The following is a 16,420-nucleotide window of genomic DNA, read 5'->3' as shown; positions in this document are numbered from 1 at the left end:
TAAAGTGCTTAGACTCTGCTCCTCTTCTTCATTGTATTTGTACTAATCAGTCTTTTTGAATGCCCAGATGAAAGATTAAAAGCAGTAAGATTGTGGAGAGAAGGGAAAGAATGTTTTGCATGTTGTTGAATTCAATATGTTGTTGAATTCAATTTTCAATATGTTGTTGAATTCATATGTACTGCCATTTAGGATTTGTTTCCCAAGACAGACAGATGCCAACTGGGTCAGGACAAATGGGACAAACAACTAATGGGAATCCAAAGGTTAGAACACATTCGTAGCTTTTGATATTTGTACTAGAGCTGTGTTGAAAATTTCTTTTGTACGTATTTGACCATGTTATGTTAATTAATGAGAAAAGAAATTGCATTTGAAAATTATCAAAAGGGAGAGCCTTTTTTGTGAAATTCTTCTGGCTATGGTGTGGGTTTTGCTGTTGTTGCACTCACCTTACTTTTGAGGTAGCTGAAGACTTTACAACTATCCTTTCTTTCATTCCACAAATCATATTTGCAGGGTTCTGAATTCTGCAGCCTTCGTGGGTGCTGCCCTTCTTCAAAACCCCATTACACCACATTGTTGGTTTTTTTTAAAAAGGGAAGTCTTTGTACTTTGACTTTTACAGAAATTAATGTGGAAATATAACCAAGGAAAGGCACACTATAGGGGCAATAACTGTTTTAAGGACACCTTTGCATTGCAGATTTTGAGGTCTACCCATCCAAGGCCAAAAATTTGGCTGATGCTATCTATTCACTGATAAACTGAAACAGTCACGGTGGTCAAGTAAGCAGCCTGACTGGCAGAAGATCTCAACACAATAAATCAAGATTTATATTTTGTGCCGTGTGGCAACATCTTCAGAGTGCCTTTCTTGAGCAAATATCTCTTGTGGCTCTCTCATAACTGATTTGAAGCAGGCCTGGTATTCATAAAGTTGTCTTGCCATGACAAAAAGGAGAAGTCAAGGTAAATACCTGGAGATAATTCTACTTTGGAAAAAAAGGGTATACAAAGATGAATGACTCTGCATTGTTCAATCAACCATGAGAACAGGCGAGAGATGTTAATCCCTCTTCATTTGTATTAGATAAAATTCTGGCTCCGCTGGAGGCACGGGGAATTCTTTCAATATATTTATTTATTACAGTCAGGACTGTTAAATTCCTACAGATAAAACTCTATATTGAAAACTTCCTGAAGATCTGCTTTAAAAAAGCTCCAACTCATGAAAAGTCACCTATTCAAGTGGGAGCAGTCTTTGGATAGAATATGATAAACACCCTGTTAGCCTCGTAATTAGCACCTATTACACTGCAAAAAACTGCCAAAGAGTGCAACAGAGCATCTTCTATCATCTAGCACTTAATAATGCAGTGATTCTGCATGTCTAGTCCTCTGTCTGAACTTGCCTGTTTTTTATACAACTAGGGTATGCTTTGTCACTGTTAGCTCCATTTGAATTGCAATATACCGGTATTTATTATTTAGGGCTGTGTGGAATGTTTTGTTTTTTTAAAAAATATTTTTATTAAGGATTTTCTTGTTTTACAGAAGTGTAGTGCCTCGTATTTTTTTCTTCTTCTTCTTCCATGTAACGTTTTTACAAATCCGTTTCATTTGTTGAGGCATTAGGGGGAGAAGAAAACAGAAAGAAAAAAGAAAGGGGGGGTGGGGAGAGGGAGGATGGATGGGGGTGGGGTCTTGTGTATGTACACATACATTTGCATCAAGATGTACACTTAAATGGAGCATGTTCTTGCAATGAAGCTGTTGGCAAATTGTGCAAAATGGTTTTACCCTCAAAAGTGTAGTGCGTGGAACTTGTGCAATCTCTTAACCAACCCGAAAAGACTAAGGAAAAAATTGCTGCTTCTTGGTATGAGGGAGTAAGCTTAGGAAGGTAAAGGTAAAGGTACCCCTGCCCGTACGGGCCAGTCTTGCCAGACTCTGGGGTTGTGCGCCCATCTCACTCAAGAGGCCAGGGGCCAGCGCTGTCCGGAGACACTTCCGGGTCACGTGGCCAGCGTGACATCGCTGCTCTGGCGAGCCAGAGCCGCACACGGAAACGCCGTTTACCTTCCCGCTGGTAAGCGGTCCCTATTTATCTACTTGCACCCAGAGGTGCTTTCGAACTGCTAGGTTGGCAGGCGCTGGGACCGAGCCGCGGGAGCGCACCCCGCCGCAGGGATTCGAACCGCTGACCTTTCGATCGGCAAGTCCTAGGCGCTGAGGCTTTAGCCCACAGCGCCACCTGCGTCCCTTAGGAAGCACACATCAATTGTAAGTCAAAAGAAAGGTATCATAAGCTGAATTCTGTGAGATGGTAGGCAGCCATTGTCAAATACAGACTAAGAGGGTGCGTTCCCTAACCCAGGATTGTTGGAATAAAAATAAATAAATGAAAAGAGTAGCTGGTGCCTGAAATATAGCAAACAGAATGCATTGCTCTGCTGACCAGAGGCCAGTGGAGGGGCCAGACTGCCTGCAGAAAAGTAAGAGCTAAATTTGTATACTCCTATTCCTTAATTCTTTCCTTTGAGGTCAAAACACTCTTAAGTCCCCAGTAGCTCTCTTGGCTAGGTTCCAGCTGTAGATCAAGATATCTCTCATTCAAGGCTTGCAGTTATCAGGACAGCCACTGATATTTTGCAATGTCTCACTGTGAGCTGTCACAGATTTAATACAGGTATTTGAGCTAGCAGAGAGGTGGGACAGGTTTAGAGTGTAAAACTTAAGGTATGTAGCAGTCAAGATATCTCTCATATCTACTCTGCTACATATGCATTCATGAAAGAAGGACCCACCTAGCTTAATCGGTTGGCATAGTGCAGTTTCTAAGCCAAATTCTACTCATGCAATGGGGATATTTCCTGTCCAAACCTCTTCACTTCAACTCCCCATGAGCCCCTTGAAAATCTGTTCTCAGGTGTGTGTGTGTGAGAGAGAGAGAGAGAGAGAGACTGTTTATTTGATGATGTTTCAACTACTATTGCGTGTCGAGGTCCCCAAGCCACCCCCCAAATAACTCACAACGCACACTTAATTTTGTTTAAGGTTTTTGGCATAATTTTGGCAACAACTTTATTTAAATACAAAACCATGAGTGGTTGTTTAGGCATTGGTTAAGACTATCTGTCCCCCCACCTGGGGACAGAACTGACTTCCGGGCACCACCGAAAGACAGTGAGGGAAAACAAGTCGGGGAGAAATGGAGCTGAGTCACAGACCCTCAATTCTCATCCACATGCTCCCCGAAGGCTTGCCGGCCCTAGTCCCATTCCAGGGATTGGACGAAAAGATGGCAAGCCGCAGGATTCCTTTAACGGAATTCCCTTTCCGCAGCAACCATGGAGGGGCAGGCCCAGCCTATCCTAACCCCTCCTCCACCAATTTATAACCAATGCCTAACCGCAACCTTACAAGTTGTGACGATTTGCTACGCAGTAGGCAAAAACCAAATGGCCCAGCCAATCAGCCAGATGGACAAAATTCCTACCAGGCCCCTGCCCCAACGGCAGACAACCCCATGACAGGCATAGCAAGGTCAATGCAACAACCCCTTACTCAAGGGCAGGTGGGCGGGTGATCCGTTGCACGCAGCAAAGAGAAAGCTCCAGGCTGCGTGCAGAGTATTTAAACATTTTACTCCTCCCACCAAAATTGCAACATAACTTTTACCCCAGCAACCCAGTGAACCAATCACTGCCCCAGGCCATCTTTAGAGACCCTGCCTGGTAACAGAGGGGTGGCTCAACAGACCTCACCGCAACACGTGCTCTCCATGAAGGAGAACACGCTTTGTTAGCTGCTTTAGGAAGGTTTTACCCTGCGCGCAAAGCTCTTAAATTATCAGTAAATGTAGAACAGCATGGAATGTATGATGTGTAAGAGATGCAGCAGGAAAGAGAGAATATTCAGAATTTGCAGTGCCCCCCCACCTCCCATAAGCCAGAGTCCTTTTTTCTGCCCATCCCAGACACCTTTGGGTGACTCAAAGATGTTGGGAGATCATAGACTCATAGAATCATAGAGTTGGAAGAGACCACAAGGGCCATCGAGTCCAACCCCCTGCCAAGCAGGAAACACCATTAGAGCACTCCTGACATATGGTTGTCAAGCCTCTGCTTTAAGACCTCCAAAGAAGGAGACTCCACCACACTCCTTGGCAGCAAATTCCACTGTCGAACAGCTCTTACTGTCAGGAAGTTCTTCCTAATGTTTAGGTGGAATCTTCTTTCTTGTAGTTTGGATCCATTGCTCCATGTCCGCTTCTCTGGAGCAGCAGAAAACAACCTTTCTCCCTCCTCTATGTGACATCCTTTTATATATTTGAACATGGCTATCATATCACCCCTTAACCTCCTCTTCTCCAGGCTAAACATGTCCAGGTCCCTTAGCCGTTCCTCATAAGGCATTGTTTCCAGGCCTTTGACCATTTTGGTTGCCCTCCTCTGGACACGTTCCAGTTTGTCAGTGTCCTTCTTGAACTGTGGTGCCCAGAACTGGACACAGTACTCCAGGTGAGGTCTGACCAGAGCAGACGTGAAAACAGACATCAAGCAGATGTGAAAACAGACATCAAATCAATTGGATAGAAAGCAGATATTTCAGAGGTCTCACCACAGCAGTGGACCTTGGGGTCTCAAATTTCTGCGGCGCCCTGTGCATTACCAAAATGTTGCACCCCAACTCTCACCTTCGATTTTACAGCATAGCTGAGGCACCCCCTGCAGCTCCTCAAAGGCTCTGCACCCAGTGCAACCAAATGGGTCGTGCTCTCTTAAATCTGCCTCTGCTCACAGGATAGGGAAGTTTGCGAAGAAAACATCTCACCTTTTGTTTCTTCAAATATTTATGTCTTGTTGAAGCTACTACAATCCAAGGAGAGCAGCAGCCTGTATATATTTAGGCCCTGTCTGCTCCGTATGTTTAAGTCAGCAGGTTTTATTTGACTCCTGCTGTGACCATGCGGTTTCCTCATTTGTGTGTGTGCGTGTTGTCTGCCTGTGTAAATAGCAAGAGCATAAACAGTTCTACCTCGCAATGCAAATCAGTGTTTGCCTTGGATTCTCTGACTCCGCAGGCTGGCAGCCTTTTAGCTAAAATTAGCCACTTTCCGTTCAAGAGTGGGAAGAACAGTTTTGGACTCTTTTTTAAGGTTTACGATGGGCACTGGAGGACAGAACAAAATGCTAGAGCATTAATAGTTTAAAAAGCCTCTTAGTAAATAGCATGATGGCAAAGCAATGTGACTTTTTCCTAAGCTATATATTAATGTTCTCTGGCTCATTAATACCAGGGAGGTGTGGAGATTGCTCTGAGCTGAGTAATGTAATATCATGTCAGTCCAGCAAGGCGTCAAGTGTAAACAAATTAGGAAAATTCAAAGCTGCTTATCTGGATTCAAAACAACAGCTTATATTGAATATGGGCTATTTTCAATTTGGTTACGTATTAAATAAACAAAGTTAAGTAAATTTGTACCGTGTCTAACAAATATACAGTATTATTTTTTAAGTATACACTCTCTTTTAAAAACTAAATATTTACTTGGTTAAATAGCTGAAAATGTCTTTGCTTTACTCTGTCCTTTTTTAAAATAAAAATAAAACTTAGAGTTGACAGAATAATAATTTACATGAAAAGAGCAGCCGTCCCCACAGTTGATGCATCTTTCATTTCTTTGGCTGCCCTGACCTTTAGCTTTCACTCCTCAGTCTGGCACACACATGCACACCCATTCCAGCCTCCATTATAGCCTGGAGCTGTTTTCCTGGAGAGCCATTTACACATCCTTACTTTCACTGAGCTTGTAACTGGAAGACCTAAGCCAACTCCCTTTCAAAATGGAGATTTGCAGCCAAGGAAATGGGTGGTGCTGTGGGTTAAACCACAGAGCCTAGGGATTGCTGATCAGAAGGTCGGTGGTTGGAATCCCCACAACGGGGTGAGCTCCCGTTGCTCGGTCCCAGCTCCTGCCAACTTAGCAATTCGAAAGGACGTCAAAGTGCAAGTAGATAAATAGGTACTGCTCCGGTGGGAAGGTAAACGGTGTTTCCATGTGCTGCTCTGGTTCGCCAGAAGCGGCTTAGTCATGCTGGCCACATGACCTGGAAGCTGTACGCCGGCTCCCTTGGCCAATAAAGCTGCAACCCCAGAGTCGGTCACGACTGGACCTAATGGTCAGGGGTCCCTTTACCTTTACCTCTGTCACCTGATCTAAGGCTAAACACTTACATGTTAGCTAGCAGAAAAACAACAGCAGTTAATTATCAACCCATCAAGGAGCTCAGAGACCACTTCCTGCTGTTATTTAGCATCAATGGAATCTCCCAGTTAAACCCTTTCAGCAATACACATAGGTATTCTTCATTTCAGTGTCAGTTAAATAAGTATACTTAACAGGTGCTGGAGGAGACGCTTGAGAGTCCCATGGATTGCAAGAAGATCAGACCTATCCATTCTTAAGGAAATCAGCCCTGAGTGCTCACTGGAAGAACAGATCTGAAGCTGAGGCTCCAATACTTTGGTCACCTCATGAGAAGAGAAGACTCCCGGGAAAAGACCCTGATGTTGGGAAAGATGGAGGGCACAAGGAGAAGGGGATGACAGAGGACAAGATGGTTGGATAGTGTTCTCGAAAATACAAACATGAGTTTGACCAAACTGCGGGAGGCAGTGGAAGACAGGAGTGCCTGGTGTGCTCTGGTCCATGGGGTCACAAAGAGTCGGACATGACTAAACAACAACAACTTAACAGGTACTCTAACGTGGAGCTACAGCCTCCCTGGAAGCAGTGAGCTACCTAGCTGAAAGCAACAAATCCAGGCAGTATATAAGAACATAAGAACAAAATGAGAGTTTTGTTGGACCACACAAAAGCTGTGTCTAGTCCAGCCTGCTGCTTCCTGGAATGGCCATCCAGATGCCTATGGAAAGCCCACAAGCAGGACATGAGGGCAATACCTTTCTCCCTTTCTTTTTTCTTAGTGACTGATATTCAGAAGCATGTGGACACGTGACCTCTGTTCCTGCAGGTAGTATATAGCCATCATGACCACTCACCACTGGTAGGCAGCTCTAAGTAGTACTGTGCACTGTCATCTTGACAGCCTTGTCTTTGAGAACTCAGACACACCACCTCTTTTGGGGCAAGGTGTTACCCAGCCATTATCAGTCTTCTTTCAGAAGCCTGTCCTGAACCTCAGCCATTTTCAGCTGATGAGGGCCAAATGAGCTATCAAGAAAACAATTTCCCTCAAAGATAGGACACTATTTTTCAGGTTTTGCAAACTAATTGCGCAAAATAATGAGATGTTGTCTAGTAAGAGTGCATTTTAGTAGAATGACTCCAATTAACTGATAAAGACTTCAGGCCATGAAAACGGAGGAAAGCTGGTACCAGGGACTCTCAAAAACTTTTTATCTGCCAACCTATCCCCAGAAGGTAGAAAGGTGATGAAATCTTTCTTCCAATATTATTTGTCATTGCTGGGGAGTATCAGTAGCCCAAAGAGAGAGGTGGGGGAAGTGTGAGTACAATAAAACATTACAGTGGTACTTTGAGTTACAAACGCCTCAGGTTACAAACGCTTCAGGTTACAAACTCTGCTAACCTGGAAGAGTTCCCTTGAGTTGAAAACTTTGCCCCAGGATGAGAACAGAAATTGTGTACTGGCGGCACAGTGGCAGCAAGAGGCCCCATTAGTGAAAGCACGCCTCTAGTTAAGAACAGTTTCAGGTTAAGAACGGACCTCCGGAATGAATTCAGTTCGTAACAAGAGGTACCACTGTACAAGTGTAGACTAATAGAATTTTGCATTCATTTATCTGATGGATAAGCCAAGACAAACAGCTGTCTTGATGCTGCCTTTTACCTCTGTGAAATAGATTTTTATTCTCCCATTGGATTTTTTTCCACCTATGATCACTACATTTTTAAAGGATCATTAATGTGCATTTGATTTGGAATGCATTTTATTATTATTTTTCTTGAGGAGTAGTCCAACACTGTAGCAACACAAAATGAAAACAAGCAAACAATGAAAACCTATTTTGGCTCATCTAATTCTTTCTCTTTTTTATTTCTAGTGTTCTCTGTAGGGTCTTAACTTCTGCATTTATCTGAAATCACAATGACTGGCACCAACATTTTAAAAAACAAAGAAGGCACACTGGCATAAAAAAGGATTATTATGTTTTGTAAAAGCTTCCCAAATGCAGATATTTTGTTTTTAAAGAGAGAGCGTAGATGTGGCAGTATCCTGCAATTAATGGCTGCATTACATTGAGATGATAGCAGGCAACCTGAGACTATCTAACAGCCAATACCTGTATCCTGAAGTGTGACCAGATGCTTGGAATAGCCCCACTTGTAGCATCGTAATTCTAACTTTGCTTTTAAAAAAAATATCTGTACTGATTCCCATGCTTTTATTCTTTATTTATGGCATTATCAGTTGGCATGGCCTTCATATTGTTACAAACCACCCCCAATCTCTGCTGAGTGGTAGCAAGATTCCAGAGGGTCCCATGATTAAGTTTCCTTCTGGAAAATTTATGAAATGTGGTTTGTTTGAACATATTTACAACTTGTGCCTGGATGGAGAGAGTTTCCAGCATCTACATCGCAAGAGAATCCTTTGCTGCCCCGCTAAGAGCAGCCAGCTCAGATCCACAAGCAGATAAATCAGCCATACTGCCTGCACCTCATGATGATGGCTTCTTCTTCTTCAGTGCAGGACAGCATTTACGAAGCCTCAGTGGAGCCAAAATTTTCCCCACTTTGTCAGAGTAAAAGGCTGCTGGGGGAGGGTGGGACCCTTTCTGAGAAGGTGAAGCTTGTAATCGGGGCATAACTGCTGCTCCAATCTGAGGTTGACTGTGTGTCAGAGGTCTCTCCTTATAGCTTTCAGCATTAGCCCTGGATAGTACAGTCTTGCCTTGCTTTGCCTCTGAGGTCAGTGCTCACTGCAGGACAGCCACCATCACGGCCACTGCAGAAAGGCAAGTCCTCCCACTCCTAAAAGAGTAATGAACAGATAGTAAAAGTAAAAAAGTAAAGTAAAGGACCCCTGGATGGTTAAGTCCAGTCAAAGGCGACTATGGGGTTGGGGTGCTCATCTCGCTTTCAGGCCGAGGGAGCCACCATTTGTCCACAGACAATTTTCTGGGTCATGTGGCCAGCATGACTAAACCGCTACTGGCTCACAGAGGACCGTGACGAGTGCCAGAGCGCATGGAAATGCCGCTCACCTTCCCTCCGCAGCGGTACCTATTTATCTACTTACACTGGTGTGCTTTCAAACTGCTAGGTTGGCAGGAACTGGGACAGAGCGATGGGAGCTCACCCCATTGCTGGGATTTGAATCGCTGACATTCCAATCAGCAACCCCAAGAGGCTCAGTGGTTTAGACTGCAACGCCACCCGCGTCCCAATAATGAACAGATATAAATGAGGAAACCACAATAGCCTCCATTTGTTGCACATTTTGGAATTAATGAAAAGGGAATGGAATGGGCAACATTCAGTTTTTTTCCCATTCTTTACACTTCTAGAGTCATGAAATAAAGCAACAGTTCACAAAGTACACTATTTATTTTAGTCTAGGTTTAATGCATCAAGAAAAACCTGTCTTCATCTGTCTTCAACCCCTATGACCTTTCTATGAAGCCTTAGGTTTTATTTCCCCCATCCTCTTCCCTCATTGAAATCAAACCTAAATGCAGCTGAATTAAAGGGCAAAGACCTGCCTTTTTGTAGTTTTATATCCTCTAAAGCACCATGTACCTTGACAGCATAATCTAAATAATGATGGTAATGATAATAATTTTCAAGCACCTTAAGAGTTATTCTTTCGAACCGAGCAATTCATGGGAATGCAGGAGGTGTAAACATTAATGCAGTTTTTCTTCTTGCTTTTGTCAGGTTTTTCCCCCACTTCTGCTCCACACTGCAAAAGAAAGGCCTCGAGCGGCTCAAGTCCCCAATAGTGGTGGCACATCAGTGTCAGCTTGCTGTTGTTGTTTTTTAAAAAGATCCAGGCTCTTATACCAGCTTGAGCTAACTTCCCCCTTTCTTCAACTTTAGTTTAAAGCAGACAGCTGCAGCAGCCCAATGACCTGCTTTGATTTCTTGTTTGATTTCTTACCTGCCTATCACCATAAGGTTCCATGGCAAGCTACAACAATATTGAATCCAAGCTTAAAATCATGTAAAACAATTTGCAATCAGAGGAATAACACAGGTCCTAACACACACACACACACACACACACACACACACACACACACACACAGACACCGCTTACCAACATAAAAATAAATTGAAATGTAGACCAAAGGCCTATCTAGACCATGTTGTGTGCCAAGGCTCCATGACCTGTGGTCCTCTAGCGGACAAATAAAGCACATGAACAAGCGGATTTTGGTTTATGGGTTCAAATAGGCCACAACTTTATTGGTTACAGATGTGAACAGTTTGGCTTAGGCATCTTGACTCCCGCCCATCTGCAGTGAGTCCAACTAAGAATAAACCACCAATAGGGGGAGCTCTATGAATTACATTAAATAGGGGCACCCTGAGGGGTGCCCGTTGAGGTAGGGTATGGCCCTGGCCCATGTCTGGGCATGAGACAGAATCCAAACCCCCAGATCCCTTTAATAGGATACCCTTAATGAGGAGGTGCAGGTGGAGGCTACAACCTCCAAATAAAAGCTTACCCAATGCCTGACCACCAATTGAACTCATGGTTTAAATTCCGTTGGCACTGATTGGTCAGCAAGGCCCACCCCTTGAGCAGCGCCCCGCCCAGCGCTGATGCCACAGGGAAGCGATGGGAGGGAGGGCACCAGTCTCTGACCCTCAGTCGGGTCATGCAGGGCCCGGGGCCCGGCTTCAGCACTGCCTACCAAATAAGGTAAGTGGACTTCTCACAGTGGCCAACAAGATGCCTATGGGAAGCTTGCAAACAGGAAACGAGTTCAGCAGCATTCTCCAACTTGTTCTGTGTTGCCTTTGCTGACTGGCAGTGTTGTCCTCTAGGGTTCTGAAAGCAGGATATTCCAAATGATCTTCAGTTATAAGTTGTGTGATAAGATATCGCTTTCTCAGGAAGAGTTCCCAAAGAGACACATTGGAGGCTAAACAATTCCAATATAGGTGCACATCTCAGAGTGAAGACCATGTGCAGAAACATTAAGTTAGTGTGATGTGAAGGAACAGCTTTTGCTCATGTTCTGGCTATGTCCTGATAATGCCCACAGTGTTAGTGTGATGTGACCTAGCATGCACTGATAATGCTCCAATCATGTTATAGTCACAGCAACCCTGATTTATGAGATACTCATTTCCCCACCCCATTTGTACCAGCCAAAAGCCTAGCAGCTGTATTCAGGAGCAGTTGAAATTTCTGTATAGACTACAGATTCTAACCTGGATATTATCAGGGGATGAATATATGAAGTCAGCCATGCTGCACAAGTGCAATATATTTCCTGACTTCCATACTCTGAAATAAATATGATTGGTACATTAAGATGCAAATAACTCTCTGCCTCCTCCCAACATGGCATATTTGTGAGCTAAACCAGAGATAAATGTGGAAATTAACACTCGGAGACCTCAGGGGTATTCATGATAATCCTAGATGTCCATGAATCCTCAAAACAACACATGGATTATACTAACTCATAGACTGTTCGCTTTCATTTTTCATCATGAACGCTGATGTGGGATATAGCTTTAATTGCATTAAGTGATTTACATTTTATTGTAACGCACAAACAATAACTGGGTAGAAATGAATTAGAACAACGGGGAGAGACTTAAGTTTTTTGTGGTGCATTGTACTCCTACTAGCAATGTCACAATCTATTCTAGACTGCTCGCTAAGGTAATTGCAGATGACAATTGCACAGCCAGTTTGGGATAAGCCTTTTAGCACACAGAAAGGAAATCTGCATTACATGAAGAACTAAAGCCATACTTGACTTTTTTCTCCATCTGTAACTTTTTAATAGACATAGTACCTATATTAAATGTGTCTGGATTTGCATCTAATAATACTGGCGGACATCCATCAAAAAGCATCTTTATAGCAATTCAAAGTACAATGTCATAGCTATTCTTTGATACTAGGACTAAAATATATGTTAATATTCTTGAAAATTTTGAAATCGTAGTATCAGGGCACTGAATATCTGTGGTATGCTGGAAAACCATTTTCAAAGGTGCAGTGAAATGTGTTTTCTCAGTCATGGTACAACTAAGGATGGAGGGCAGTTTTGTTCGGTCTGCAGTTTTAAGTGAACTGATCCAATTTGCACCTCCTGGACTGAAATACAAATTAGAATGCAAATATACTTGAGGTTTTGCACTTCTCCAAATTTTGCAACACAGTTCTCAAAACAAAAAAGTACCAAAATGAGATACATTGAGATATAAAAAAATGTATTTCAATATGTATTTTGAGATGAAATACATATTTAAATGTAAATGTTCATACTGTTTTTTAAACCAATTGCAGATTCATGCAGCAATGGGACGGCATTGACATATGAACACATGCAAGATGGGCACAGATGGGAAGCAGGTGGTTCTGTCCACCCCTGTTCAACACAAAGCTTGCAGTCAAAGCTGCTGACATTCCTTAGAATGTGTCCTAGTAAGAAGATCCTGTGAGAACAGTTTGGTCACATCTCCTGTTTGCTGCTGAGTACAATGACATTTTCCCTCAACAAAAACCATGTATTTACTAGGCCCTTTGCCCAGAATGGAGACAAGATAGAACTGGTAAAAGACTATATTTTATTAAAATATAACAAGGAAGAACTTGCACCAGTTTCACATATCAAGTGTGGGCATGTATAACCTGCACAGGCAGGTAGAATATCTCTTGCCTGCTGCTATAGGCCAAGCCACCCCAGACCAAATCCATCACCCAGGTTGGCATGATGGAAGGCAAATACCACATTCCCATGAAGGGAAGCTATGTGTGTGCGTGACCTAAGTGGTACCAGAAACCCTTCTGTTCAGTGAGTGGCCCAGGACCAAAGAGCACCAAATCAAGCAGCCTTCCAAGCCAGTCAGACTAAACAGGACTTATCATTCCCCACCCCTGAGTCCTCAAATCCTCTGAGAAGTTGTTGTTGTTGTTTTTTGCAAATTTTTGCAAATTGTTAAGAAAATATTCAAACACGGGCTTGAATATTATTTGGTAAATACAAATTCAAAGGAGGAAATGGGGGAAAAATCATTTAGGAAATACCACAGCCCTTCTAGGAAAGGATAAGCAATTTTGCTATCTGGACCAACTCTCCTGGTTTGGGTGCAGTTTCTGCTGACACGCTGACAGTTTAAAGGAAGTGGGTTGAAATGGTTGGATGGTTTCTAAAATAAGATTCTGGACTCTGTGCAGCTTGGTCATGTTATTATCAGTTGGCCTAGCAGCCATCAGTGCTGTAGAAAAGAAAAGAAAAGAAAAAGAAAATGTTTCTAACCCCCGTGATTAAGGAGCCATCAATATATCTTTATATATGACAAGCCTATACAGCTTGTGATCTGCCAAGCTGAACACATCTAGCCACAAGTGTGTGGTAAAAAACTATCAGGCAACTCAATGTCCTCATGAGTTTAGCTACCTGATGGGTAAAGCAAAATGGAGAGGAGAGTTTGCCCAAAACTTAGAAGGCCACAGCATCTGGCTTAGTGGATCGCAAGCAGCGAAATCCTACTTAAAGGGATTTGAGTAGCGAGTTGAGTCATCAGAGTTCATTTCTAGATGTATAGAATCATAGAATTGGAATGTTAGAAGGGAGCCCAAGGGTCATCTAATCTATCCCCCTGCAATGCAGGAGTCCCAGCTAAAGAATCCTTGAGAGATGACCATCTAACCTCTGTTTAAAAACCTCCAATGAAGGAGAGTCTGAGGCAGTCTGTTCTACACATGTTGCTTAGTAGAGGCATCACAATGTCTGTTTCATCACAAGGTTCTTTTATTTACTTATGCTGTAAAGGCTGGCTGCCATATCAGCAATAAGAGCATGCGCAAGCAGCAACAGTGATCAAACTCTTTGCTCAAGGGGAGAGACAAATGTAAATGGGTTCTTCCAGACGTCTAGCTCAGGTATGATCACAGGACAAGCGACGGCCACTCTCAGAAATTCAGTAGTTTCCCATTTTCCTGTAGCTCATAACATGAATTTCCAGCATTCAAGTAGAAAGTATGTGAAACATTATTACTGGAGATGCACAGCAGGTGCCTTTTAAAGCTAAAGGCCTTGGCATTTTCGAAAATAATAATAATAGCCTTAAAAATATCAGAGATATCAGCCTTCCATAAAGAGCGAATGATACACTCTAGGTAAAATGCAAAAGGTCACTGTTAAGAAGCAAAACTTTTGCAGTTAAAGAAATAAAATCACACTCTGAAAGATTGCTACCTGGACAGTAAATAGCTAGCTTTAATTCCTTCTTTGCAGCCAGCCTTTCATCAAGGCTGCCCTCAACTAAGAACAGAAGCTGGACCACAACAAGGAAAGGTCAGTCTAGTCCAGCATCCTATTTCTAAGAGTGTGCCCCAGTCAAAAGAACAACCACCACAAACAGGCCATGAAAGCGGCATCTCTCCTATTGTTGACTTTGCCAACTGGCCTTCTGTGGTGAACTACGTTTGATCTGGAGTTTCCATCCAGCCATTATGGTGTGCAAATATTAATAGATGCATCCTCTGTGACTCTATTCTTCTTTTAAAGACATCTAATCTAGTAGTCATCAGCCCCAGCTTGTGGCTTCATTAACATGCAGCACAATCCTATGCAAGTTTACTCAGAAATCATGTCCTCCCTAAAAGAGGCCACGTGTTGCATTGAGACCTGGAGACTGACGCCCTGTGTTTTGGGTGGGTGGGTTGGATTGGTTTGCCACAACACCTAATTGGTAGGTCCCTCGATGTTGGGTTCAATCTGACCATTGGGGTGCAGTCCAAACGGATCGAGGGACCTATTTCTATCCATGCACATGACCCAGAGTTTCCTCTTTCGGCTTGTGCATTGCAACACCTGTCCACCTCTCCCTAATTTTAAGGCTTTGTGCGCCTGACCTTGCTATGCCGTCGTGTGTTGTCTGTTGTTGGGACAGGGGCACGGTAGTAATTTCCCCACTTGGCTGATTGGCTGTTGCCATTTGGGTTTCGCCTGCTGCATAGCAAATCGTCACAACTTGTAAGGTTGCGGATAGGCACTGGTTCAGGTGATAGGGATGGGGGAGCGTTTTTGCCATCCCTATGTGAAGGGTATTCCTTTAAAGGAATCCAGGGACTCATCTGGTTTGGTCAACCCCTGAGAGGGGTTTGGGCTCGTACCTGAGTCCAGGGGGGCATCTGGGTGGTGAACATAGTCTGTTCCTGGCTTTTCACCTTCCCAGGTGTTCACTCTTGGCTGAACTATGCTGGTGCCCTGGGTCAGCACTGCCTGCAAAAGTGCAGGAAACTAGTTGAACCAGAGCCTATGCAACCACTCACCTTCTGTAATCCATAAAGTTGTGGCCTAAATTTTGTCAAAAACCAAAACTAAAATTTGAGTCATGTGTGAATTTATTTAGTGGGGAGGTATCTGGGTCTGAACTCGTAAGTCCTACAGAGTTCAGTGGGATTGCTTTCCTGGGAAGTGAGCATAAGGATGCAGAGTTAATTTTGTGTTATATGCAGTGATTTTTTTCTAAAAAAATGTTTAGGAGTACTCTCATTCTCCTACTTATATTGAAATACTGCCCCTCAATGAGGCCAAACTTAGATTCACAAAATGTCTAGGGGTATGCATACCCCTGCATCGCCCCAGAAAAAAAAGCACTGGTTGTATGGGAAAGTACTTTTCTCTCTCTTTCCTGAATCTCCTGTCAGCCAATTTCACAGGACTTCTTGAGTTGTAGTATTTCAAGATTTTAAGAAAAACAACAACTTCTATTTCTCCACTTTCTCTATTTTATTTCAATAACCTCAAAGCAGTTTACAAAAAGAATAAAGCAATGAAATTCTTAGTAAAAACAGTTAAAAACAAAAAGAAGTAAAAACAACAATAAGCTAAAAACCTGATTAAAGCACACCAGTATATCCTGGTAGGGTTACTTAAACAAAAATGTTTTTAGCAGGCACCAAAAAAAGTACAGTGATGATCTCTGCCTGAAATCCTGGAGAGCCTTTGTTAGTTAGTGAAGACAATATTGAGCTAGATGGACCAAATGATAGGAAGGCAACTTCCTATGTTTCTATGGTACTTGCTTTTACAGTATCTCTTCCTCACATAATTCCCTACTTTCTACACCATTTTCCACCATTGTATAACATTACACAACAGAAATTTGATGCAACCACACACACAATCGCATGAAGATTGCTTTTTTGCAGTGTTTCATAAA

General features: G+C 42.9%; 1 protein-coding gene across 3 annotated transcripts in view; it reads right to left on the bottom strand.

Moving 5' to 3' along the window:
- Positions 1-16,420, bottom strand: part of LOC310848685 (uncharacterized protein) — a 144,941-nt gene that overhangs the window by 53,543 nt on the left and 74,978 nt on the right. For 2 of the 3 annotated variants that reach the window (XM_083748108.1, XM_083748110.1), the window contains one exon: positions 13,179-13,465. The exons of the other annotated variant lie outside the window; for it this stretch is intronic. In XM_083748108.1, coding sequence (XP_083604234.1) covers positions 13,308-13,465 — 158 coding nt within the window. In that variant the 3' untranslated portion in view covers positions 13,179-13,307. Of the gene's footprint in view, positions 1-13,178; positions 13,466-16,420 lie in introns of those variants that run through there. 3 annotated transcript variants of the gene reach the window in all.

This window comes from Podarcis gaigeae (genome assembly GCF_964106915.1).
Source record: "Podarcis gaigeae genome assembly, chromosome: 7".
Lineage (NCBI taxonomy): Eukaryota > Metazoa > Chordata > Lepidosauria > Squamata > Lacertidae > Podarcis > Podarcis gaigeae.
Note: the sequence above shows the minus strand (reverse complement) of the source record. Positions and strands in the feature narration are given on the sequence as shown.